Genomic DNA, 26,384 nt, shown 5'->3' with positions numbered 1-26,384 from the left:
ACACCCCAAACAATACACCAGCAAACACCCCAACCAACACTCCAGCCAACATGCAAGCCAACACCCCAACCAATACCCCAACCAACATGCCAGCCAACATCCCAAACACGCCAACCAACTCGTGCCAACCAATATGCCAGCCAACACCCCAACCAACATGCCAACCAACACCCCAGCCAACACCCCAACACCCCAACCAACATGCCAACCAACACCCCAACCAACACGCCAGCCAGCACCCCAACTAACACCCCAAACAACACTCCAACCAACACCCCAGCCAACACCTCAAGCAACATGCCAGCCAACACCCCAATCAACATGCCAGCCAACATCCCAACCAACACCCCAACCAACACATGCCAACCAACATGCCAGCCAATGCCCCAACCAACACACCAACCAACACCCCAACCAACACACCAGCCAACATCCCAACCAACACCCCAACCAACATGCCAGCCAACACCCCAACCAATGTGCCAGCCAACACCCCGGCCAACACTCCAACCAACATGCCAGCCAACACCCCAACTAACACCCCAACCAATACCCCAACCAACACCCCAGCCAACACCCCAACCAACATGCCAGCCAGCACCCCAACCAACACCCCAACATGTCAGCCAACATCTCAACCAACACTCCAGCCAACACCCCAGTCAACACCCCAGCCAACATCCCAGCCAACACTCCAACACTCCAACCAACACCCCAACCAACACCCCAAACAACATACCAGCCAACACTCCAACCAACACCCCAACATGCCAGCCAACACCCCAACATGCCAGCCAACACCCCAACCAACATGCCAGCCAGCACCCCAACCAACACCCCAGCTAACACTCTGGGCAACACCCCAACCAATATGCCAACCAACACCCCAGCCAACACACCAACCAACACCCCGGGCAACACCTCAACCAACACCCCAGCCAACCCCCCAACCAACACCCTGGGCAACACCCCAGCCAACCCCCCAACCAACACCCTGGGCAACACCCCAACCAACACCCCAGCCAACACCCCAACCAACATCCCAGCCAACACCCCAACTAACATCCCAACCAACACCCCAGCCAACACCCCAGCCAACACCCCAACACCCCAACCAACAACCCAGCCAACACCCCAACCAACACCCCAACCAATACCCCAGGCAACAACCCAACCAACATCCCAGCCAACACCCCGGCCAACACCCTGGCCAACACCCTGGTGTGGGTAGTGGCGTGGAGTTCCTGCCAGGAGGGGCCGGCGCAACTGGGGCTCAGAAGATGGGGCTGGGACTGGCCTGCAGGGCTTTGGGGCCCGAGCCCACTGTTTTTACGGCAAATGTGCGGTGATTTAGAGCAGAAGAGGGCTGCAGTCTCAGGGGAGCAGAGAAGGGAGTCTCCCGGGCACCCCCAATGCAGTGAGAGCCCCCAGGTGCTGCTGGGGCTAAAGGGACTTAACCTGGAGGGCACAGGACTCCTGTGCCTGCCTCACTCTGGGCCTGGACCCCCACCCACCACACCCTGGGGCCGAACTAGATGGTGCTGGCAATGCAGTGAGTCCTGGGGAAGTCCCCCTACTCCCCTACTACCCATTCTTCCCTGGGGCTCTCTCTGAGTTGAGGGAGCTATGCCAAATGCTGGGACTCAGGGCTTGGCTCTACCTTCAGGGAGACCCAGTTTGGTAGGAGGCTTCCCAGCAGAGGGAGCATTTGACTTGGGTCCCGAAGGCTAAATAGGAGTTCTGCAGGTAGAGCAGGATGGACGGGCCCCCCAGGGGGAGGGCCTGTGTCTGCTTCAGGAAGGCTTGATGGGCTTGGGGCAGCCACCAGCCTTCCTGACAGACCCTTTGGCCTGGTGTCTGCCAGGCCCCCTCCTCTCTCCCACCTCCCTCCTGGAAAGCTTTTACTGGCTCAATAAAAACATTTTTTAAAACACTCTCCTATTGTATGGTAAGAAGGGAGGCAGGTCCTAAATCAGGATGGGAATCGACAGAGCCCTGACGCTTGTCTCTCCTGTTTATTAGGACTGAAATGTTTACTCGGAGATAAGGAGCCAGCTTTCTCGGGGAGATTTGTGCGCTCTTTTTCAATTACCCCTCGTCTTTCTCTGCCACTTTTGCACTAAAGGGATAATAAATGTATCGGAGCGTTTCAATTATTCATCTAAATCATGACTGCGCCTGCCACGGCCAAGCTTTAGTGACAGATTAATTCAGGGCCGCCTTCCTCTGGCTGCGTGGCCGCCATCTCTACTCCGGCCTGGCCAGCGCCCCAAAGGGTCAGCTCCTGGCGTGGGTGGGAGGGAGTCAGGCAGGTCCCCGGCAGGCGGGCAGGAGAGGATGGAACCCCATCCCCAACCTCCCCACATTCTGTCCGGGGCCTTCCTGAGGTCAGCGACCCCACTCAAACTGCAGGAGCCGAGCCTGCCTGTGTGAGTGCAGCTGCCCCTGCCCCCATGCCGTCGGCCCTGAGCACCTCTGCACCCTGTGCTGGCAGGGCAAGCCCGTGTATGTGTCTCCTACACCGCCCAAGAGAAGCTAGGGTGGCTGGGCTTCCCTCACTGTCTTCCCCTAGCACCAGGCCTTTGCACATGCTGCTCCTGGGCCCGAGCGCTCCTCTGCCCTCCTGTCGCAACCCTCCCGCCTAGTTTCGCCTTCCCATGTCAGGGCAGCCCCTCCGACACCCCCTCCACTGCTGCGTTTAGTGAAGGTCTGCCAGGTGGACAACACTCCCTGTCCCGCGCCCGCACCCTAACCCTGGGCGCCTATGTGTGCGTGGGACCTCCCGCCTCTCCCCAGGCCCCACCGCAGACTCCCTCACCTGCTCAGAAGCCGCCACCCAGGGCCGGTCCCTCCTCACACTCATGCTGGGACCCTGGGGGCCAGCCGAGCGCTCTCCCCCACAACCCTGCCTCTCTCCCTCAGGTCTTTCTCTTGCCACCTCCCTCTCTCCGCCGTTTTCTCCATTTCTCCCTCCACGCTTTGCCTCTCCCTGGCTCCCTCTCCCTTCTCCTGTCGTTCTTTCTCTCTGGCTCTGGCTGGTTCTCTGTTCATAGACCCGCAGGCCCGGGAGGATTCGCCCAGGCCTCTAAGTATTCAGCGCTCGACTCCTGCCCGGCTCGCAAGCGCTCCGCTCCCTGCTCTGGCGCTATCTCCCAGCGCCCGGCCGCTGCTAATCCGTGATTGCTTCCCGCGGCCGCTAGGAAAAGGCTCAGCTCCGGCCGCTCTGATTAGCCGTGGCCTTGCTCTGCGAGCAGATAAACGTGACCTCCGTGGCCTGTGGCCAGCCTCGGCCCTCTGGAGGCGGGGCTGTGTGCGGCCCTCCCCTCCCCAGCAGGGCTGAGCTCAGAAGCAGCAGGCAGCCGGAAGGGCTGGGCAGTCCCCGCACCTGTCCCTGTGCCAGTCTGGTGGGTGTTGTGTGTGCAGGGTGGGCATGCCGGGACCCTCTGGCGTGGGGCTGTCTGGCAAAGGGCGAGGGGGGAGGGGGCTGTGCTTCAGCATAGAAGGGAAGGGCGTGTCCGGAAGAGGGAACAGAAGAGGGTCCAGAGGCCGAACCAGAACACGTCCCCTCACTGATGGAAACTTCCCACAGCGCTCGAATCAATTCCCAATTGCTCGACTCCTCGCACCTCCCAGGAGGTCCTGTAGAGGCAGCGCTCCCTCCCAGCCTCACCCGCCGGCCTGTTCCTGCCACAGGGCTCTGCCCTTCCTGAGCTCTCTGCCCGGACTCTCATCCCGGACTCTCCTCCCCATCTCCTTCCAAAGCCAGTTCTTTCTCATTACTCAGGGCTCTGCTCCAATGCCACCTCCTCGGAGGGGCCACCTCATCCTCTGAACAGCGCCCATCCCTCCCTCCTTCCTCGGGTCCAGCTCCATTTTCCCCTTCTCCTTTTTCACCACGCCCACAACTTAGAGCTGCGTGTCCCGTCCCTAGAACTGCTGCGGCCACAGGACTCCTGGCCCTTGCATAGGGCTGGCACGTGGCACGCCGCCCCCCAGCCCTCGTACGCATTTTTTGAATGGTAGAGTTTGGAACCAGTAGGAGGGGCGCAGGAGGCAGTGAATTCATCTGAGAGGGAGGCTGCAGGGAGCCCCAGAGAGTCCAGGAAAGCTTTGTTGGAGTTGAGGATTTTATTCCATGTACTCTTGGGAGCCATGGGAGGTTTTATGACAGGGGGTGCGTGCCCTTCCCCAAGGAAAGGCCCCCAGGCCTTCCTGCCACCCCTGCCTGACCCCAGTTGATGATGATGGTGCCAACGGCAGCCAGGCATTCTCAGTACTTACAACATGGCCACCAGCGCCCTTTGAACCTCTCCCTGAAGAATCTCATACACCCTCACCCAGCCCTATGGGAGGCATCATTAGCGTCTCCATTTTGCAGGTGGAGAAACTGAGGCACTAAGTCCCTGGAGCTGAACCTCACTTCCTGCCCCACCCCGCAGCTGGCCCCTGTGTAAGAGGGAGGCTGGGACTTGGGCCCCTGTCCCGTGGCCACAACTTTGACCAGGCAGGGCTGTGGAGCTCCTGCTCTGTCCCCAGCAGGCACGATGCCACCAAGCCCCGGCATGCAGCTGCCACAGGGATTTTTAATAACGGGAGTGATTTTTGCATGATGAATGAGGCACTGCCGTTGTGTACATAATGAAGCCCTAATGTTTTCAAATCCCCATTTAAGGAGCTGATCTCACCCCATAATGAATTTCAGATCTCATCACAGAACTGTCGTCCATCCATCTTCTCCCCCGGGCACCCACCCACCTTGGCACCGAGAGGGTGGGGCCTGGTGAGGATGGGCTCTGCACCCTGCTGGGCTGAGCTCAAGCCTAGCACAGAGCCGGGGCTGGCTAGAGTTTGTTGATTGAATGGCCGACCAGGAGGGTGTGAGCAGAAGCAAAGGTGGTTCCGGCAATGGGATATCGCTCAGGTCTTGGCCTAGTTGAATAGAAGCCAGAGGTGGAGAATGAGGAGTGGGCTGGGAGAGAAGAGAGCGCAAGACCCTTGGGTAGGTCACTTATCCGGGCTTTGTGGCTAAACCTTCCCTCTGCAGGGTTAGAAGCCTGGGGCAGCAAGTCAGATGTCTGCCCTTGACGCAGTTGGTACCCTCTCAGAGACTCAGTTTCCCCCATTTCCCCGGGAGCCTTGCCCCTTTCTGCCTTGGCATCTGGTATTTCTGTAGCCCTCCTCCAGAGAGGGAAACCAGCATGGGCTGCACCGAGGCTTGGCTGCCAATGCCCTCCAGGCTGTGCCCAGCCCGTCCAGGCGGGAGTGGTCCCTGGAGCCCAGACCCCTGGTCCTTCCTGGGCTGGAGGGGAGACACACCCCTCCCTCAAACCCCAGCTCACACCTCTGCCTCCCCAAGGCCCTCTGTCTCCAGCCCTCCTGCCTGCCTTCTCAGGGGCATCTCCACCCTGGCAGTGCAGCCAGTCCCTGGGGTACAAGGCCCCCAAAAGCATGACAGGGCAAAGGAATCCCCTGCCTGTGAAGTCCATGGCTGAGCCTCAGCCTCCCATCTGTAAAAAGGGGATCCTCCCATACAGCCCCCAAAAGCTCATTTCAGAGGCGTGAGGTTGAGCCAGAGAGGTATGAGACTCGGCACCTCAGAGGCAGGGCCAGACGCTGCAGTCACAGGGCAGCAGGCTGGACACCCAGCCAGCCCAGGCCCCACTCACCCCCACAACCTTGCCCAGGACCCCCTTCCTATTCACCTCCCTGCTCTTGGGGCCCACAGGAGTCTAGGAAGGTGGGGGGCAGGGGCAAGAGCTGCCCAGGCAAGGCCTTACACTTTGCTGTGTGGCTCTGGGAAAGTGGCTTTGCCTCTCTGAGCCTATCACTACTTCTGTACGATGAGGGTTAATAATGTGGGTCTTGGCTGGGCGCGGTGGCTCACGCCTATAATCCCAGCACTTTGGGAGGCCAAGGCGGGCGGATCACAAGGTCAGGAGTTCGAGACCAGCCTGGCCAACATGGCAAAACCCCACCTCTACTAAAAATACAAAAACTAGCCAGGCATCATGGCACACGCCTGTAATCCCAGCTACTCAGGAGGCTGAGGCAGGAGAATTGCTTGAACCCGGGAGGCGGAGGCTGCAGTGAGCTGAGATCATGCCATGGCACTCCAGCCTGAGCAACGAGCAAAAAACTGTCTCAAAAACTAACTAAATAAATAATAATGTGGATCTTAGTTTCTACTCAGGAGGCTGAGGCAAGAGAATTGCTTGAACCCGGGAGGCGGAGGTTGCAGTGAGCTGAGATCATGCCATTGCACTCCAGCCTGGGCAACGAGCAAAAAACTGTCTCAATAAATAAATAAATAAATAAATAAATAAATAAATAAATAAAGTGGATCTTAGTTTCTGCTCCTCCTCTCACTGTGGGGCCTTGGACAGGTTGCTTAACCCCGCTGGCCCTCAGTCTCCCATCCCCCTTGACACCTCCCAGCATATCTCAGTGCTCCCCACCACTCTTTTTTCTTTTTTTTGAGATGGGGTCTCACTATGTTGTCCAGGCTGGTCTCGAACTCCTGAGCTCAAGTGACCCTCCCACCTCAGCCTCCCAAAGTGCTGAGATTACAGGCATGAGTCACCCCTCCCAGCCCCACCAGTCTCTGGAGGCCAGAGCTCTGAGACTCAGAGAGGGTAAGTGACTTGCCCCAAACCACCAGCAATCTCGTGGCCAGGAATTCTGGGAAGAGAAATTCCAAAGAGGGCACACCGTGGGCCAGCCCCACAGGATGGTAGGGGGAATGGGGGAGCAGAGAGAGACCAGGAGCAGGTCCAGGCCTGCGGGTTGGGGTGCCCTGCCCTCGGCAGGGGCACAGCTGCCCTCCTGGTCCCCTGGGCCACAGGCCTCCTTATGTTCCTGTAAATAATTAATTAGCCCCTGCCTGCTTGTTTGTTTAGCATGAGGAATGCTCCCCCACTGAGACGCATTTATTGCTGAATAAATTTAAATATCTAATCTTCCCTTCATGAATATTACAGCACCCTAAATAGCGGCCAACTCATCCTAAGCGCCTTGGCGGATGGCCTCACCGGAGCCTGCCTGCCTTCCGCCTCTGCTGGCTCTGAGGACTGCCCACTCCTGGTGCCCTCCACTGCCCCAGGAATGCCCAGGGCCATGGGCAATCACTCAGCCCAGCCCTCCTTCCTTCCTCAACATCCTTCCATGGGAGGCGCACAGATGCTGGGCTGAATGCTGGCCGTGGAGGCTGGAAGGCAGGGCTTTACCACAGCAAAGCAGGGAGATGCCTAAGATGGGGCGGAGGGCCAAGGGCCGCTCAGAGGCCAGGGCTTGGGGCAGAAAGAGGTTCCTCCGGGCTCAGGCGAGGGCAGGCAGAGCCCCAGTGGCATTTGAGGAGCGGCCTGAGGAACGAGAGCCCACGAAGGAGACGGGAAGTCCCGCTGGATGGAGGGAGCCGTCAGCACTGGGGGCAGCCAAACCGTCCAGAAAGACAGTAGCCTCAGAACACTGTGCAACAAGAGGCCACCAGGGCAGCCCCCCTGCTGGAAGGGGATGTGCTGATGTGGGGAGACACTGCCTCCCCAAGAGCGTGGACAGGGGGCCATTCAAACCAGTCAGCCAGAGTGGTTCAGGGCGAGGCCCTTTAGTGGTCCCAGAGGAAGCAGAGCCACTGAGGTTGGGAGCCCAACCTTCCAGCCGTGTGGGCAAGTTTTGCTCTCTGTGCCTCAGTTTCTTCTTCTATAAACAGGAAAAATAATAAGACAGCGGCTGTAAATCACCACGCAGGTGCTTACCCAACAAGAAGGCTGACAAAGGCCATGGGGGGTGAGTCATACCAGCTACTTAGGAGGCTTAGGCAGGGCAACATAGCAAGACCCTGTCTTAAAAAAAAAACAGGCTCACATCTGTAATCCCAGCACTTTGGGAGGCTGAGACGGGTGGATCACTTGAGGTCAGGAGTTCAAGACCAGCCTGGGCAACATGGTGAAACCCCGTCTCTACTAAAAATACAAAAAATTAGCTGGGCATAGTGGTGCGCCCCTGTAAGCTCAGCTACTCGGGAGGCTGAGGCATAAGAATCACTTGAACCCAGGAGGCAGAGGTTGCAGTGAGCCAAGATTGCACCACTGCACTCCAGCCTGGATGATATAGTGAGACAGAGGGCTGATATGAAGGAGCCATATCAGGGGGAGCTTAACGGTAGAGGAGGGAGGAGGGAAGAAGGGGCTGCAGGGAGGAGGCAGAGGGGCCTTAGGGGCCATCTTCTGGCCACAGGTGGAGGAAGGCTTCATCTTTGACCTGATGGAGAAACATCTCAGGGGGGTCCCGCCACCCAAGTGGGCTCTGTCTCCCCAGGAAAGACCCCAGGTTTTCTGCTGACTTGGGGTGAGGGTTGAGCTGGAGCCTGGAGGTTTGTTTTGGTGGCTGAGGGCCCTGGAGAGGAGACTAAGGGTTGGTCAGCTCCTGTGAACTGGGAATACCCCACCTCCACCAGGTAGCCCCAGGGATCAGGGCTGCTGGTCTTTTCCAGCTGCCTTGGGGTGGGGTGGGAAGAGGGAAGAGGGAAGGAAGGGCATCTCCCCTTAATGGGACCCCAGGAAGCTTGAGTCTCTAGGACCTAGCTTAGCCCCAGGTAAGAGCCAGGACAGGGCCTGGAGGGCAGAGCTAAGGGGGCTCTGGGAGTGTGTGTGGGAGGGGTCCTTTGGGCCTATGGCTAAGGAGAGCAGGGTGGGGGGGTTCCCCTCTGCACTCTCAGGGGAGAGAGCGAGAAGGCTGGTGTGTGGACAGGGAGGGACACGCAGGTAAGAGGGGCCAGGCTGCACTCTAGCTTGTTGGGGTAGCAGTGGGCTGACAGTGACCTGTCCCTCATCTCTGCTTTAGGGGAGCCCCTCCCTGGGGCCCCTGCAGAGCCATCACCTGGCCCAGGCCCTGTTCTGGAACTACTGGGGGTGAGGAGGGGGCATCTGGCCTGAGCCCTCTGCCAGCATTGATTCCAGCTCCCTCCACCTCCCTTGCGCCCCCAGGTCAGCCCCAACGGCCTGGCTGCAGGCCAGTCCACTTCCGCAGGAAACATTAAATTCCTGAAACACTGAGCTCCACTTCCCCGCAGGGGCCCCCACAGCTGGCCGAGGTCGCCTGCAGGGCGGTGAGCCCCCAGAGACTTCGAGCAGCCAGGTGCCAGGTGCTTGACCCGGGAGGCTCCTAGGAGAGCCAGCTCAGACAGATCCCTGGGCTCACCCCCACACACTGTGAACACCCTGTGTGCACCCACCTCCCATCACACTGATGTACACATACCCGAACGTGCCCACACTGTCACACTGTTGTTAATAACAGGATACACTCATGACCTCCATTCTTGCCAAGCACTGCCTTAAGCACATTACAAAGTTAAACTCAATCCTTCCAACAGCCCAATGAGCTCTGAGGTGGGTGCTATTATCCCATTTTCCAGATGGAGCAACTGAGACCCAGAGAGGTTAAATGATATGTGAGGGGTCACACATCTGTGGCTGGCAGAGCCAGGATTCGAACTCACGTTGCCCAGCTCCACAGCCCAGCCACGGCACCCCATTCGGAACACTCACTTCCCAGCACTGGGAGCTCCAGCCTGGACGCCCGCTCTGGGCCCTGCCTTCTTGCTCCATCTCAGCCTCGCCCTGGGCTACAGCTGCCTTTCTCCCTGCAGAGGAGAGGAGCAGGTGGAAGGGATCCAGGCCTGAGCCGTTCTCAGCGTTCCCCTAACCTCTCTGCCCACCCATCCCTGGGACGCTCTGGGAAATTGCCTGGTGCCAGCTCTGAGTAAAGTTGCAGAATGAGGTTTAATTGTGCCCCCAGGGCACGAGATAAAACAGCAAAAGAAAGGGGCGTGAGCTAGCTGGCATCCCTGGAACTGTGTCGAGACTGAGGTGATGAAGGAGAAGGTGGCCTTGGTTTGTCCATCTGTAAAATGGGGAATGATGGTCCTCTCTTGATGCCCGCCTGTGAGCACCAGGCAGCTGGTGCCTGAGGAGCTCCTGGCGTGGGCGATCAGAGCTGCCAAAGATGGGCCCTGTCCTCCCGGCCAGCACGCGGCGTTTTCCTCTGTGGGAGGGTCGCTGTCCCAGTATTCCAGATAAGAGAGTGGACGCCAGAGAGGGGAAGGGGCAGGATCTCACAGCCGATGAGGGGTAAGCCCGGGCTGGACCCAGGCCTGCCTGAGGCCGCGCCTCTCCTGCGCGGTGCCCTGGCGAGGTTGGGCTGCTGGAGCGTTTCCTCCATGCCTCCCGCTGCGCCCCGGTTGTTTATCTGCACCCGGGTCCCCAGGGTCGCTCGCGAGGCCCTGCAGCCGCCCTCGGATAAACAAGCCCATGCGGGGCCGTAATTAAGCTGGATGCGCTAACGAGGCGGTTCATTAACCAGCTGGGGTTTGCGCGCCAGGAGACTCGGGCCCGGGCGTCGGGCTCACCTCCCCGCGCGGCTGGAAGACCCAGGCTCCAGCTACAGATCTGATCACCCTGTAACAAGGTGGCCTCGGTTTCCTCATCCGCAAAATGGGTCCTAGGGTTTGCCGCCGCCCCGTGATGAGGCGCCGCCTGGGGAGGTGGGCCTTGGGATCGCACCGACGCTGAGGCCCGGGCGGAGGCAGCGACTGGTCGCGGGCCCTGCAGCGCGCCCGGGACAGGGCTAGGGAGGGGCGTCGGGGAGGAAGGTGAAGCTTCCCCGTCACCCCGGCTCGGGCGGCGGTTCCTGTCCCGGCGGCCCCCGCCTCCCGGAGCCGCCCTGCCTGGGCTCTGGCGGCGCGGCCTGGAAGGGACAGGGTGGGCCGGGTGCGCCCCCTGCCGGCCTCCTTGCGCGACTTCCCGCCAGGCCCAGGGCCGTCCCGCTCTGCGCCTCGGTTTCCCCAGATGTGAAACATTCCGGGCGGGGGTGGGGGCAGCGGCCGGAGGCCACGGGGTTGGGGCGCGGCTCCGCATGGGTCCTCGCATCGCCGAGGGGCTTCTCGGGACTGAGGGTGCTCACCCCGGGGCCGCAGCCTTGCCAGGCCAGCTCAGTCGCGCCCGCCCTTCCCGCAGTGGACGGCTGCATTCATCGGGCCGCCGGCCCCCTGCTTACCGACGAGTGCCGGACCCTGCAGAGCTGTGAGACTGGCAAGGCCAAGATCACCGGCGGCTATCGGCTCCCGGCCAAGTGTGAGTCCCCGACGCGCCCCCAGCTGTGGGGCGCAGACAGGGCGCCCGTGTGTCACTGGGACATCAGGGGTGCGGCCCCCACAGGAGTGCTGGGGAACTCCTCAGGGGGCCCTTCTTAACCTTAAGGGCCAAGACCCGGCCCCCACCCTGCACCCCCCAGGAAGCAGATGGGGGAGACCGTGCGTGGAGGCTGAGGATGGAGCTGGGGGGCAACGCCTTCGCGCCCACACTCGCGCTCGGGTCTCGGCCGGGCCCATACAGATGTGGGGAGGGGGCGCGGGGCTCTGTGCGCGTGCGGATTCGGGCTCGAGGGGGCCCACAGGGGTGGGGGCCTTCGCGGAGGAGGCTCAGCGCTTGGGGGGAAAGGTGTTTCCTGCCCCCTTCTGCCCAGGCCGGCAGGGGGAAGCGAGGGAGCTGAGGACCGCGTAGACCCCCGCCGGTCTGACCCCGTCGCCCCCCGTAGACGTCATCCACACAGTGGGGCCCATCGCCTACGGGGAGCCCAGCGCCAGCCAGGCTGCCGAGCTCCGCAGCTGCTACCTGAGCAGTCTGGACCTGCTGCTGGAGCACCGGCTCCGCTCGGTGGTGAGGGACGGCCCGCGGGGGAGGGCGGGAGGCGGGGCGCAGTGACAATGTTCCAACCCCCTCTCACCCCTCCCCGCCCAGGCGTTCCCCTGCATCTCCACCGGCGTGTTTGGTGAGTCTGGAAGAAAGGCAAGGACCAGGAGTGGGCGGTGGACCCAGACGCCGGGAGGGGCCGGGGCGGACAGGGGAGTGGGCGGGGCCAGAGCCTAGGACTCACTCCCGCCCCACCCGCCTCAGGCTACCCCTGTGAGGCGGCCGCCGAGATCGTGCTGGCCACGCTGCGAGAGTGGCTGGAGCAGCACAAGGACAAGGTGAGTCCTGGGCCCGGGCGAGGGTGGGGTCCGCATCCCGGCCAGAGTGACCAGCCCCCATCATCGCCCAGGGAGTCAGGGTGCAGAGCGCAGGGCCAGGCCCGCCCCTTCCTTCCCTGTTTCTCCTGCGCAAGGGCGCCTGGCGGTGGCGAGATGGGGGTGATGGCACACAGCCGTGAGCCTCCGTGAAGGGCGCAGGGCCAGGCAGGTGAAAGCCTGCACCAGGGCAGGCAGTCACAGGATCCTGGGGCCAGGCGTGGCAGCTCGGCCCAGGCTGAGCAGCCCCTGGCGCAGGTGGACCGGCTGATCATCTGCGTGTTCCTCGAGAAGGACGAGGACATCTACCGGAGCCGGCTCCCCCACTACTTCCCCGTGGGTACGTGCCCCGCGCCGCCCCACGGCCCGCCCCTGCCCCGGTCCACCCTGGGGGCGGGCTCTCACTGTCCTCTGCCTTCCAGCCTGAGGCTCCCGCAGCCCACCCTGACCGGGACTGGTAAGCAGGGCCTCGCGCCGTGCGGCGGCCCCGGCCCTAGACTAACCCGCCCACTAACCCCCGCTCACCCCCAAGCAGGGCGGGAAACCACGGGGCAGCCTGGGAGGTCGGGGACGCCCATAGACACCTCTGACTCTGCTCTGCCCTCAGACCCGCCTTCGGGACCCCGCTCCCAGCTCTGAGAGGTCGCCAAAGCCTGCAGCCTGGCCTGGGCCTGGCCACCCCTTCTTTCCCTCCGCGCCCCGCCCCCGAGGAGCCTAATAAAGATCACGTTGTGGCAGCTCCTACTGTCTGAGCTCTGACTGGGGGGAAGGAAGGCGGCCCAGGTGTTGGATGGAGCCCCTGGCCAGATGCTTTCGCTGAAAGGGGCTGGCAAGAGCTCTCGGTGAGCCAGGCGGGCAGAGGCACAGGCGGACGGCAGAGGCGGCAGCAGCAGTTCACATTTATTGAGGGCCTGCCCCCAAGGAGCTCACAGCCTGGGGGCTGAGACCCCGAATGTGCAGGGGGCGGGGAAGAAAAGAGGTGAAGGCAAAAAGGCAGGCAATGCAGAGACACTGTGGCCCAAGCAGAGGGGGTGCAAGGCAGGCACAGGCAGGGGGCCTGGGGCGGATGGGGAGGTGGAGAACTGGCAGCCCTGCCTAGACCTGAGGACTGTGGACCCCACACGTTTGAAGGCTGCCCTCCCCCACCAGGATGGCACTGCCCGGGCACCCTGTGGGAGGCCCAGCTCCTCCACCTGCCCTGAGCCGGGTCCAGCCTCACAAAGGCCCCTCCACCTAGGACTCCCAACCATGCAGACTCCCGGTGGAGGGCAGGAAGCTGGGGTCTGGGGCCCAGCCGGGACGTGGAGGTGGGGCCTATGAGGGAGCAGATGAAGTGTGGGTGGCCCTGGGACCCTGGGCAAGTCCCTAAGGAACTTCCAGGATCCCATAGAAGCCCCTGAGCCAGCTAAGAAGGGAAGGAAGCAGAACCCAACGAAGCAGGAGGGGCCTCCAAGAGGCCTGGCCCCTCAAACCTGCTCCTGTTGGGGAAGCTCAGGAGTAGATAGGTGAAAAGCAGGGGGACCCACCTGGGGGGAGGGGGCAGCAGACAGAGCAGCCAGGCGGGCAGCAGAGCAGGGACACGCACACACGGCTCACCACCAGCACCCCCTTTAATAAAACATGGGGGGTCATGTGACAGGAAGAAGGGGGTGAAATAGGACCATTTACAACCACAGAAAAACCTCTGTACATGTCTAGCGCCTGGCAGAGGGGGGCAGCAGGGCAGCAGCGGGCTGGAGCCAGCCCTATTTGTAGAGGATATCGTAGTGTCCAGGCCGGTAGAGAAGGTAGACCTTGGGCTCGGAGCCCTCGGGAAAGATGTGCGGATTGGTGGTGCCGCCCTCGCCGCGGTCCATGTACTCCACCTGGATGGACACGCTGAGGGCCTGCGCCAGCGCAATGATGTGGATGTGGTCGCTCTCCTTGCACATGGGCTCCACCTCCTGTGGCACAGGTGCCGGTCAGGCCCCGGTCTCCGCGCCCCGCCCCAGGCCCTGTGGGCCCACTGCACTCCCCCGGCCGAGAGTAAAGGGGAGGGGGACGGCACCTGCTGGCAGAACTCCTTGACAGTCCGTCCACCTTCGATGAAGTGCTCGAAGAACTTGCTCTCGCGCTGCAGGTAGCCCGAGGTGAGCAGCCGCAGGTAGACCACAAGATAGTCGGAGGTGCTCTGGTCATTGAAGGAGGCCAGCAGGTCAGCGACAGAGGTCTGCTTCTCCACCTGCTCAATCAGGTCCATGAACTGCAGCCACAGAGGGAGAAAGGGCAAGATGACAGGGAGGAGATGGGTGGTCCTCACCAGGTGAACCCCTCCCCCATGGGCCAGCCCAAGACAGGTACCAGGGCTCACCGTGTTGTGGAAATCCTCAATTGTGAATTCAGTGAAGCCCTGGGACACCAGGTCTTCCTTGCTCTTGGCAGACACAGCCTTGAACCTGGGGGTGGGATGGAAAGGCGGGCCCAGCATGGGCTCCTCGACCAGCCCAGACGCCAGGGCCCAGACAGCACCGCCCCGCCTGGCAAGGCCAGAGTCCAGCCGATCGCCCGGGAAGGAGGGAGACACCTACTCGAGACACATCCTACTCGCCTGGGGAGGAGGTAGACACCCACCTGCCTCGGTGCCCAGTGCCCACCCTTCTCACCGCTGCAACTCCTTGCTGTCATCCAGCAGTGCCTCCAAGTGGGAGAATCCAAAAGCCCGATAGAAACAGTTGCCGTCAGGCCTGGTCTTGCGGATGTACGAGTACTTTTTGTGGAGGTCCTGCGGAGACAGCCCCACCCCGACAGGTTAACATCAGGCCAGAACTGGGGTTGGCCAAGGAAATGTCCCCCAGCAAAGGTCACACTCCAAAGGTGGCAACTGAGCTCCCAGCAGCCACCTGCCACCCTGGGTCCCTGAAACAGGCTGCTGAATGTGGCAATGGGAGCGGCCCACTGCCCAGAGTCCTCCCAAAAGACGGCAGGAAGCTGGGCACTTAAGGACAAACTAGTTGCATGGGTCACTAAAGTGCTGCGGGGCCTACAGGACTGTACAACAACAGGTGAGTGAATCTGTCCTTGAGCAATGCATCCTCTCCAGTCTTTCAGCCCAAGAGAACTTCAGGGCAAGCAAGTCAGGGCCAGGGTGGAGTGCTGGCCTCCAAGCCTCAACCAGGTGGCTGGGGCCCTCTGCACAGCCCAGCTCAGCCCTGCTCCCGCCACACTGAGAAGAGTTCCCCCACCTCTAGGCCTTGCCCGCAGCCCTCCTGGGGCTAGAAACAGCCTCCCTCCTCTACTTGTTTTTTTGAGACAGAGTTTTGCTCTTGTTGCCCAGGCTGGAGTGCAGTGGCACGATCTCGGCTCACTGCAACCTACACCTCCCGGGTTCAAACGATTCCCCTGCCTCAGCCTCCCAAGTAGCTGGGATTACAGGTGCCCACCCACCACGCACACTTCACCTGGCAAGCACACTTCACTCCCCTGGCCTGGGCACCCTCCCCTCTCCCCTACCCATCTTGCTCCTACCCCCAGCTGATGACTTTGTCTTTTTTCCTCAGCCCCCACCAGCACAACTGCCTTTGGCCTCCTCCCACAATCCTCAGAGGATCTGTTCCAGCAGCCACCTAAGCTGCCTCTCCACTCCACACTAGCCCACCCCCACCCTCAGGCTCAAGCACATCATTCCAAGCTGGGCGCCATGGCTCACACCTATAATCCCAACATTTTGGGAGGCCAAGGTGGGAGGACGCTTAAGCCCAGGAGTTCGAGACCAGCCTGGGCAACACAGTGAGACCCCCGTCTCTCTAAAAAAAATAAGAGGCTGGGCGCAATGGCTCACGCTTGTAATCGCAGCACTTTGGGAGGCTGAGGTGGTTGGATCACCTGAGGTCGGGAGTTCGAGACCAGCATGACCAACATGGCGAAACTCCATCTCTACTGAAAATATAAAATTAGCTCGGCATGGTGGTGCATGCCTGTAATCCCAGCTACTCAGGAGGCTGAAGCAGGAGAATCGCTTGAACCCGGGAAGCAGAGGTTGCAGTGAGCCGAGATTGCGCCATCGCACTCCAGCCTGGGTGACAGAGCAAAACTCCATCTTGAAAAATAAGTAAGTGAGCTGCACATGGTGGTGCACCCTGTGGTCCCAGCCACTCGAGAGGCTGAGGTCGGAGGACTGTGTGGGCCCAGGAGGTCGAGGCTACAGTGAGCTGTGATGGCACCACTGCACTCTAGCCTGGGTGACAGAGTGCGTGAGACCCTATCTCAAAAAAAAAAAAGACATCATCCTAGGAAGTACCCCCATCATCAATTTTTCCCACCCTACTGGTTTAGACCCAACAGCATATACACATTCAGCTACTTCTTTAAAAGGAAGGGAATCCTGGACTTTACGTTTCTGTCTGGCTACCCTTCAATTTCTCTGCTTTCTTTACAGCAAAACTCCTCATGAAGCTGTCCGTGCTGCCTCCACCTCTTTTCTCCCTCGGGAGGCTTTTGCTCTAGCCAAGGTCAGCCGAATGCCCTCAATCAGAGGGGGCAAACCCAGCGCCCCACCCCCACTGGCCCCTTAGCAGAACTGAGGCCACTGGCTGTGGCCCTGCCTAGATGCCTCCTTCCCTGGGCTGGCGCCCCCACCCTCTCCTTGTCTTCCTCCTGCCTCCAAGGCCACTCCTCATCTCTCTAAGCTCTGAGGGTCAGGGATGCCACCAAACCATACAGAACCCTTTGAGACATGGTGTGTCACCTGCAAGAAAACAGTCGCTGAGGCTGGGCGTGGTGGCTCACGCCTATAATCCCAGCACTTTGGGAGGTTGAGGCAGGCAGATATCGAGGTCAAGAGATCAAGACCATCCTGGCCAACATGGTGAAACCCCGTCTCTACTAAAAATACAAAAATTAACTGGGCGTGGTGGCACACACCTGTAGTTCCAGCTACTCTGGAGGCTGAGGCAAGAGAATCACTTGAACCCAGGAGGTGGAGATTGCAGTGAGCCGAGATCGCTCCACTGCCTTCCAGCCTGGGCAACAAAGGGAGACTCCGTTTCAAAAAAAAAAGGAAAACAGTCACTGCACACTTAGCCACTGTGCCTGCCATGTGACCACGGGCATGAGGGCTGTCTCCCATGTGCCTACCCCGCCCTGCTCAGGCCTGGGACAGCTTCCACTTTTCTTTTTTTTTTCTTTTCTGAGACAGGGCTTTCTCTGTCACCTGGGCTGGAGTGCAGTGGCAAGATCACGGCTCACTGCAGCATCAACCTACCAGGCTCAAGCAATTCTCCCACCTCAGATTTCAGAGTAGCTGGAACTACAGGTGCACACTGCCACACCCATTTAATTGTTGTATTTTTTGTAGAGACGGGATTTCACCATATTGCCCAGGCTGGTCTCGAACTCCTGGGCTCATGTGATCTGCCTGCCACAGCCTCCCAAAGTGCTGCACCCGGCCAGCTTCCTCTTTGAAACTACACTCACTCTCATGGCCAGGTACAGTGGCTCACACCGGTAATCCCAGTGTTTTGGGAGGCCAAGGGGGGAGGATCAAGTTGAAGGCTAGCCTGGGCAACACAACAAGACCTCGTCTCTACAAAAACGTAAATTATACTTGCTCTCTTGACGACATCAGTCTCAAGCAATTTTTTTTTTTTTTTTTTTTTTGAGACAGTCTCGCTCTGTCGTCCAGGCTGGAGTGCAGTAGCACGATCTTGGTTCACTGCAACCTCCGCCTTCCAGGTTCAAGCAATTCTCCTGTCTCAGCCTCCTGAGTAGCTGGGACTACAGGCACGCGCCATTATGCCCAGCTAATTTTTTTGTATTTTTAGTAGAGATGGGGTTTCACCATGTTGGCCAGGCTGGTTTTGAACTCCTGCCCTCAAGTGATCCACCCACCTTGGCCTCCCAAAGTGCTAGGATTACAGGCATGAGCCATTGCCCCTAGCCAAAGTCTCAGGGATTTAAATAGCCCCAAGTGTGAATCTCAACTCTCAACTCCAATTACGATCCTCCTATCTACCAGCCTCACCACACCTCCTCTGAACTGTCCAACAGGCATTTCCACTGAGTGCAGCTGAGATCAACCTCCGAACAACTGCTCCTCCCCGAGGCTGCCCCACCTCAGTCACCCACAGCACCCAAAGCCTTACAGTCGCTGCCGACTCCATCACCATATCCATCCCTTCAAAATGTCTGGTATCCAACTGCTTCTTACTCCTCACCTCTACCACCCGCTGCCCGCCTCCAGCAGATTTTACTGCACAAGTCTCCTGGCAGTGTCCCTGCCTCCACTTCACCCTCTGGAGTTTATTCTCACCCCAGCACGAGAATGGCCAGGGTCGGCTTGGCGTGATGGCCCAGGCCTGTAATCCCAGCACTTTGGGAGGCCAAAGTGGGTGGATCATTTGAGGTCAGGAGTTCAAGACCAGCCTAGCCAATATGGTGAAACCCCGCCTCTACTAAAAATACAAAAATTAGCCAGGCATGGTGGTGGGCATCTGTAATCCCAGCACTTTGGGAGGCCAAAGTGGGTGGATCATTTGAGGTCAGGAGTTCAAGACCAGCCTAGCCAATATGGTGAAACCCCACCTCTACTAAAAATACAAAAATTAGCCAGGCATGGTGGCGAGCATCTGTAATCCCAGCTACTCAGGAGGCTGAGGCAGGAGAATTGCTTGAACCCGGGAGGTGGAGCTTGCAGTGAGCTGAGATGGTGCCATTGCACTCCAGTGCACTCCAGCCTGGGTGACAGGGCAACACTCTGTCTCAAAAAAAAAAGAAAAGTGACCAGAGTCACCTGCTAGATGCATCCTATCTCCATCTCCCTCAGAGTCCTTTCTCTCGCCACAACACCTCACCCCGCCCCACCCCACTCAGTTCCCCAGCCCCAACCCCTCATTCTCCACCAGCCACACTGGCCTCCATGCTGGCCTCAAACCATCCAGGTGCCCTCTCGCCTCGGGCCTGGGTGGGCACTGCTCTCGGGACGCCTGTGACTCGCTCCCCGGTCTTTTTCTGTTCATTACTCAAATACCACCTCATCAGCAAGGCCTTCACCAAGCCCTGTTTAAAATGGCAAATGCTCCCACTCCCAATCCCTTCTTTTTTTTTTTTTTGAGGTGGAGTTTTGCTCTGGTCACTCAGGCTGGAGTGCAGTGGCACAATCTCGGCTCACCGCAACCTCCACTTCCCATGTTCAAGAGATTCTGCTGCCTCAGCCTAAGTAGCTGGGATTACAGGGATGCGCCACCACACCCGGCTAATTTTGTATTTTTAGTAGAGACGAGGTTTCACCATGTTAGTCATGCTGGTCTCGAACTCCTGACCTCAGGTGATCCACCTGCCTCAGCCTCCCAGTGTGCTGGGATTACAGGCGTGAGCCACCATGCCCGGCCCCGATCCCCTTTTCATTTTTCTCCACAGCACTCACCACCTTCTGATACCCCACATGTCCCAGAGCCCTCTTTGGCTTATCATGTCTTTCCACCCTGAACTGTAAGTTTTGTGAGGGCAGGACTTTGTCTGCATGGCTCTATCTTCAGTACCTAGAACAGCGCCTGGACCACAGTCCGTTCTCAATAAACGTTAAATGAGTAGCACACCAGGACCACAAAGAGCCCAAATAACCACTGCTACTGTAGCAGCCACCATGGCCATTGTGAGCACACTCTCTGTGCCAGGCATTTGGCACAGGGCGAATAAACGTCATCCTAATTGATCCTCACAAGAGCCCATTTAGAGAGAGAGGAGCTCTCTCTGCTCGGGCTCTGCTGCCACAGCTGTCTCTGCCCAGGGAGAAAAGGTGGGCTCAGGCACAGCATACAGAATGCGGGTGCTGGGGGCACAGAGAGGCCTTTTAGACAGCATGCTCTGGACATCCAAATGTTTGATGACTCCGTGGGAAGAACCTGGGGCCCAGCCTGTCCTGTCCACTTTACCAGGGTGGTCTAGCATGAGCGGCAGGCCTTGGCATGGGGGGTCCCACTGGAGGACACTGACATAAGAGGAATGAATGAATGAAGCTCACCACCTGTATGGGGAGAGGAGCAGCTTTGTAACCCGCTGCTTACAACCGCCCGTAACATCTCCTTCAACCCTCACAATTGCCCTGTGAGGCAGACAATGTCCCCGCCCAGAGAGAAGAGAACAGGGGATCCAAGAGCTTCAGGGTGTTGCCCGAGATCACACAGCTCAAAGTGGTGAGGCCAGGACTGGAACCCAGGCCCATCAGGCTCCACAGCCAGTGCCTTCATCTCTCCACAGGCACCCTGAGGAAATCTAGCTCCCTGAGGAGGGGGCCTCAGTAGATCACAGTGCACAGACCTCACACAGCTGGATCTGGCCTGCAGGTGTGTTTGGCCCACACATTTAAAATTTGAATTAGCTGCCAACTGTTACAAGTCAGGAGCTGTGGTTACCTCTGGCTTCTCTTGGAAAAACAGATCTGGAGACAATGGAGTCACAGGTATGGACACTCCCATTTCCCCCAGGGGCCTCTGCTCCCTATTACTGTCTGGCTGATACTGAGCTGTGCTGCCCTCCTTGTTCACCACCTGACTTCCTGGCCACCTTCAATCACCTGGGTTACCTACCTGTCCACAGAGGCCTCCCCTACCAGTAGAGGACTCTAAGCATCTGTCATCTTCCAGGGGAAGAGAAACATTTACTAAACACCTACACTGAGCCTACCAGATACTGTTTCCACACACCCATTGTCACATTTATTTATTTATTTATTTATTTATTTATTTTAGAGACAGGTCTCACTGTCACCCAGGCTGGAGTGCAGTGGTACAATCATGGCTCAACTTCTTGGGCTCAAGTGATCCTCCAACCGCAGCCTCTTGAGTAGCTGGGACTATAGACATGTGCTACCACGCCCAGTAATTTTTTGATTTGGAGAGACAAGGTCTCACTATGTTGCCTGGGTTGGTCTTGAACTCCTGGGCTCAAGCGATCCTCTGGCCTCAGCCTCCCAAAGTGCTAGGATTCCAGGCTTGAGCCACCATGCCTGGCCCCATTTCGCATGTCATCCTCCCAGCTCACAGACCTAGAAAGTGGGTGGTGAAGTTTGCCTCTGTTTGAGTGATGCAGCAGGGCCCTTTGAGGAAATCTGTGGCCCCTTGACCCCACTGCTGCCTGCCTCTCCACAAAGATCCAGGAGGCAAGCTGTGGGAAACAGCCCTCTGGCAACCCTCCTACCCCACTGAGCACCAGCCTGGTCAGCCCCCGTATGGGCACCGAGATCATCAGCTCCTGCCCAGCCTGCACCTCCCTCAATCTCACAATCGCCCTATGGGAAGATGCTTTTTTTTTTTTTTGAGAGGGAGTCTCACTCTGTCGCCCAGGCTGGAGTGCAGTGGCGCGATCTCGGCTCACTGCAACCTCCGCCTCCCGGGTTCACGCCATTCTTCTGCCTCAGCCTCTCCGAGTAGCTGGGACTACAGGTGCCCACCACCACGCCTGGCTAATTTTTTTGTATTTTTAGTAGAGACGGGGTTTCACCGTGGTCTCGATCTCCTGACCTCGTGATCCGCCCGCCTCAGCCTGCCAAAGTACTGGGATTACAAGTGTAAGCCACCGCGCCAGGCCTTTTTTTTTTTTGAGACGGAGTCTTACTCCGTCGCTCAGGCTAGAGTACAGTGCGGGATCTTGCCTCACTGCAACCTCTGCCTCCCAGATGCAAGCAATTCTCCTGCCTCAGCCTTCCCAATAGCTGGAACTACACGCGCGCACCACCACTCCCAGCTAATTTTTGTATTTTTAGTACAGATGGGGTTTCGCCATGTTGACCAGGCTGGTCTCGAACTCCTGACCTCAGGTGATCTGCCCGCCTCAACCTCCCAAAGTGCTGGGATTACAGGCGTGAGCCACCGTGCCCGGCCAGAAGATGCTTTTATTGTCCCTATTTATAGATGAGAACACCCATTTTAGAGACACTAAAGGACTTGCCAAGGATACAGCTGCTGAGTAGCAGAGTCTAGATTTGAATCAATGTCTTTTTTTTTTTTTTTTTGTGAGACAGTCTTCTGTTGCCCTGGCTGGAGTGCAGTGCTGCAATCTTGGCTCACTGCAACCTCCGCCTCCCGGATTCAAGCAATTCTCCTGCCTCAGCCCTGCGAGTAGCTGCGATTACAGGCGCCTGCCACCACGCCCGGCTAATTTTTGTATTTTTAGTAGAGATGGGGTTTCACCATATCAGCCAGACTGGTCTCGAACTCCTGACCTCAGGGGATCCACCCACCTCGGCCTCCCAAAGCACTGGGATTACAGGCGTGAGCCACCGTGCCTGCCCCCCACCTTTTTTTTTTTTTTTTTCTGAGATGAAGTTTTGCTCTTATCACCCAGGCTGCAGTGCAATGGTGTGATCTTGGCTCCCTACAACCTCCACCTCCCGGGTTCAAGCATTGAATCAATGTGTTTTTGAGGCCTCAGCCTACGCACTTCAAGAACCAGCAACGAAAGGTGTCCTCCAACACCCTACTCCCTCAGGTGACAGACCCAGCAGGAAGCAAGTCTGAAGCAGGCACCCTCCTGCCCCACCCCCAGGGTGCTTCCCACCCGCTCTGGCCAGGCTCCCACCTTGATCTTCTGTTGATAGATGTTGTCATCTTCAGCATACTCCTTGTATAGGACCGAGAGCTCCAGCCGCTCTGACACCAGAGGGTTCTGCACAGCAATCTGGAGGAGGCAGGGATCTGTCATGTCCTAGCAGGGAGATGGAGTGACCCATGCATAACAGACAGAATAACTACAAAAGAGCTGGGCTGGTCACCCGGTGGCACAGCGACCCCCAGAAAAGCACCAGTACCTAGCATAGCCTAGGGAGGAGGGAGCTTCCAAAGTAGAGACAGACAATAGGCCTCATGCCCAGCCTATGCATTTCCACAATGGGGCTGCTGGCCACTGCCTCCCTCGCCCACTGCAGCCCCTCACCTCTTGCTGAATTCGGTCCTGCTGAGCCATGATGGCTTCATCATAGGCCAGACAGTTAACACCTGGGAAAAGGAAAAAAGCCAAAGATTACAGGGGGTCCTGGCCATCTCCACTGCAGGCAGCTGGGCCAGGGACAAGAGCAGCCCAGGGTCAGGAAGACAGGCTTAGAATCTGGAAGCAGGTATGTTACAGATGTCCCAGATGCAAGCAATTCTCCTGCCTCAGCCTTCCCAATAGCTGGAACTACATGCGTGCACCACCACTCCCAGCTAATTTTTGTATTTTTAGTACAGATGGGGTTTCGCCATGTTGACCAGGCTGGTCTCAAACTCCTGACCTCAGGTGATCTGCCCACCTCAACCTCCCAAAGTGCTAGGATTACAGGCGTGCTCCACCTCAACTGTGTCATCTTGGTAAAGTCCCTTCCCCTTCTGGGCTTTCATTTCCTCATCTTTAAAATGAAGGGGCAGAGGTGCACCGTGGTATCCCTAAGGTGCGCTCTTCCAGCTCTGACACCCCCTTCCTCCCGTTAACATCACTTCCCAGCAGCCTGGGAATGTTCTGGGGCCAGGCGTGGTCTCTTGCAGAAAGTAGGATGAGGAAGCAGAGTCCTGGCCTGGAGGAGAGCTTCCTGTGAGCCTGCACTTTACTCCATCACCGCCTTCATCCTCTTGCGGTCCTGGATATTGTTAATGGTGCCCATTTTACAATTAACAAAACAAATGCAAACAGGTGAAGCAATCTGCCCAAGGTCACAACTAGCAAAAGACCTGCGGTCAAACCCAGGTTTGTCTAATTCCAGGCTGAGCTCTTCAGCACAATACCTCTCCTTGGCTACCACATGGCAGAGACCTTTCCTCAACTGTAAAATGGGGCGAGTACCCCCGCCTTTCTTAGAGGCATACCAGTACGTGCTCTAGGATTATCAGCCAGCTGGGCAGGTCCACCCTATGGACCCCACTGTGAGCAGCTATCGGTGAGGAGCTAGGACACCTGAATTTTAGTCCTGGCTCTCTCTTAATGTCATCTTGAACAAGTCCCTTCCGGGGCCGTTTTCCCACTTCTCGTTCCCTCAAGTGTTCGGTGAGAATGAGGTGCGTGGGCTGAATGACTTTAAAGGTCAACCCTTTTGGGGCTCGCCATCCCAAATTCTTGGCTGGGCGTCGACCTACCTACCCTTTTCGCACTACTCTGCAAAAGAGCTGTCCCTGCCACCCAATGACCTACGCGGTCCCCAGGGCCCAACTCATAGGCGGGAAAAGACAGAGTGGGACCATTTTTGAAAGGCCCATCTCCTAAGGAGACTAACAATGTCTAGGCAGGCGGAAAGGGGCTGCAAGGCCAGAAGAGGCGGCTCTATCAGAAAAAGTCGCAGGCCTCAGGGACAGATCCCGCAGGCCCCTCACATCCCAGGGCCGCCTACGACATCCCGAATGGCCCGCCCGGACCTTTGTGCTCCGTAGCCCAGCGAAACTCGAGGCCCTCACGGCGCGGGCCGCCGCTGGAGCAGGCCGGGGGGCTCGGCCCTGGCGTAGGCCTCGGCCTGACTGCAAGGACAGGGGCGAGAGGGCTCGGGGCCCCTGGAGCCGGGAGCCGAGGGGTTGGGCAGAGGGCGGAGCGACCCAGGCCCCGCCCCGGGCGCACACGATGGAGAAGGGCCGCGGGCCTTGGCCCGCCTCGCCCGTCCTCCCTCCCGGCCGGGGGTCGCGGCGGTGGCTCCTTCCATTGTGAGGGGGAGGGGAGGCAGCGGAGGTGAAGGAAGGGACCCCTCGCGCACCTCGACCCCAGAGCCAGCGGCCCTGCCTCCCCTCCCTCCTCGGGAGCAGCTGGCCCGGCATCGCCCCCACTAGCCCGGGCCGGACATCCCTCCTTGGATCTGTACCTTCGGAGTCGCTGCCCAGCGGCTCCTGCTTCTGCTGCTGAGGTTCCTCCGCCGCCATCTTTAAACAGCGCCGCACTACCGACCGCTTCCGGGTTGCCAATTGCCGTCCTCCCGGAAGCGAGCCCCTCCTCGTGGCCCCGCCTTGGCAACAGCCCTAGCAACGGGATCCCCTTAGGCGTTGTCAAGGAATGGGCTTCCAGTCCCGTGGCAGGTGCTGGCACGCCAGGCCTGCGGACCTGAGACCTGTAGGAGAGGCCGGGCGCCCCAGATCCGCACCTCCACCCCACACATTGGTTTGGCTCCATCTTCCCAGCCTCCCAAAGTTCCCGGTGGTGATTGCAGATCCTCCTGGAGCCAATTCCGTTTTCTTTTCCCTGGAGTTTGAAACGCGGATTTTGTTATTGAGAGAAGTAGAAAAGTGAAATTAAAATCACCGAAGGCAGCATTCCTGCTGCGGGCTTCGGCAGGCACTGCATGCGACCATAGCTGCAGTGCGGAGCAGCATCTGACCCAGGAGACAGGAAGTCGGCCAGCGCCGGGGCGCCCGCGGAGGCCCACATCGTGGCCCCACGGAACCTGGGTTCTCTGCCGGCTTTGGTGAGCTGCTTCCGGCAGGGAGACAGCATCCCTTGGTGTCAAGGCCAAAGCCTCATGACCTAACTTTGGGCTCTGTGTCCTTCTGGTTGTGACAAAGCAGGACCTTTAAAAAAAGAAGAAGAAAGAAAAGAAAGGGTCTCGCTATGTTGCATAGGGTAGTCTCGAACTCCTGGGCACGAGCGATCTTCGGGCCCTGCCTGAAGAGTAGCTGAGACTCCAGCCGCGAGCCACCACTAAAGCAGGGTCTTTATAAAAGCAAAGACTTCACAAAAAAGGAAAATAATGGTTGCCAAGAGTCAAGCGGAGGTGCTGGAGGGAAGTGGATGTGGCTGTGAAAGGGAAAGTCTGGATTCTTGTGAAGGTGGAAATGCGCAATACCCTGACTCTGTCAGTATCCTGGTGTATGCTTTACTACATTTTTGCAAGATGTTAGTGGGGGCAGGGGAGACTGAGTAAAGGATACATGGAATCTTTATAATTTCTTTTTTTTTTTTTTTTTTTTTTTTTTGAGACGGAGTCTCGCTCTGTCGCACAGGCTGGAGTGCAGTGGCACGATCTCGGCTCACTGCAACCTCCGCCTCCTGGGTTCACGCCATTCTCCTGCCTCAGCCTCCCGAGTAGCTGGGACTATAGGCGCCCGCCACCACGCCCGGCTAATTTTTTGTATTTTTAGTAGAGACGGGGTTTCACCGTGTTAGCCAGGATGGTCTCGATCTCCTGACCTCGTGATCCGCCCGCCTCGGCCTCCCAAAGTGCTGGGATTACAGGCGTGAGCCACCGCGCCCGGCCTCTTTATAATTTCTTTAAGTTCCCTGTGAATTATCTAAAAATTACTTTTAACATTTTTTTTTTTTTGAGACAGAGTTTCTCTCTGACCATCCAGGCTGGAGTGCAGTGGCACGATCTTGGCTCACTGCAACCTCTGCCTCCCAGGTTCAA

The 26,384-nt window shown here is 58.5% G+C and overlaps 2 protein-coding genes across 5 annotated transcripts in view; one reads left to right on the top strand and one right to left on the bottom strand.

Annotated features, from left to right (window-relative positions):
• Nucleotides 1-12,798, top strand: part of MACROD1 (mono-ADP ribosylhydrolase 1) — a 167,889-nt gene extending 155,091 nt beyond the window's left edge. For 2 of the 3 annotated variants that reach the window (XM_009423333.5, XM_009423334.5), the window contains 6 exons: nt 11,013-11,129; nt 11,593-11,714; nt 11,796-11,826; nt 11,952-12,025; nt 12,320-12,401; nt 12,669-12,798. In XM_009423333.5, coding sequence (XP_009421608.1) covers nt 11,013-11,129; nt 11,593-11,714; nt 11,796-11,826; nt 11,952-12,025; nt 12,320-12,401; nt 12,669-12,700 — 458 coding nt within the window. In that variant the 3' untranslated portion in view covers nt 12,701-12,798. Of the gene's footprint in view, nt 1-11,012; nt 11,130-11,592; nt 11,715-11,795; nt 11,827-11,951; nt 12,026-12,319; nt 12,402-12,483; nt 12,519-12,668 lie in introns of all 3 variants that reach the window. The other variant, XM_001162785.7, reaches the window with a different exon arrangement.
• Nucleotides 12,799-12,943: 145 nt separating this feature from the next.
• Nucleotides 12,944-25,548, bottom strand: OTUB1 (OTU deubiquitinase, ubiquitin aldehyde binding 1). 2 transcript variants are annotated; one of them, XM_016921134.4, is made up of 7 exons: nt 24,849-25,548; nt 22,967-23,028; nt 22,613-22,711; nt 14,704-14,822; nt 14,412-14,496; nt 14,109-14,303; nt 12,944-14,004 (listed from the first exon to the last, which is right to left on the bottom strand). In XM_016921134.4, the coding sequence occupies exons 1-7, from the start codon at nt 24,904-24,906 to the stop codon at nt 13,807-13,809; spliced, it is 816 nt and encodes a 271-aa protein (XP_016776623.1). In that variant the 5' UTR covers nt 24,907-25,548; the 3' UTR covers nt 12,944-13,806. The 2 variants fall into 2 exon arrangements, with proteins under 2 accessions (XP_016776623.1, XP_016776622.1); XM_016921133.4 differs by having other exon boundaries at nt 22,613-22,738; nt 24,849-24,980.
• Nucleotides 25,549-26,384: the final 836 nt, after the last annotated feature.

Source organism: Pan troglodytes, chromosome 9, assembly GCF_028858775.2.
Source record: "Pan troglodytes isolate AG18354 chromosome 9, NHGRI_mPanTro3-v2.0_pri, whole genome shotgun sequence".
NCBI classification, from domain to species: Eukaryota; Metazoa; Chordata; class Mammalia; order Primates; family Hominidae; genus Pan; species Pan troglodytes.
Note: the sequence above shows the minus strand (reverse complement) of the source record. Positions and strands in the feature narration are given on the sequence as shown.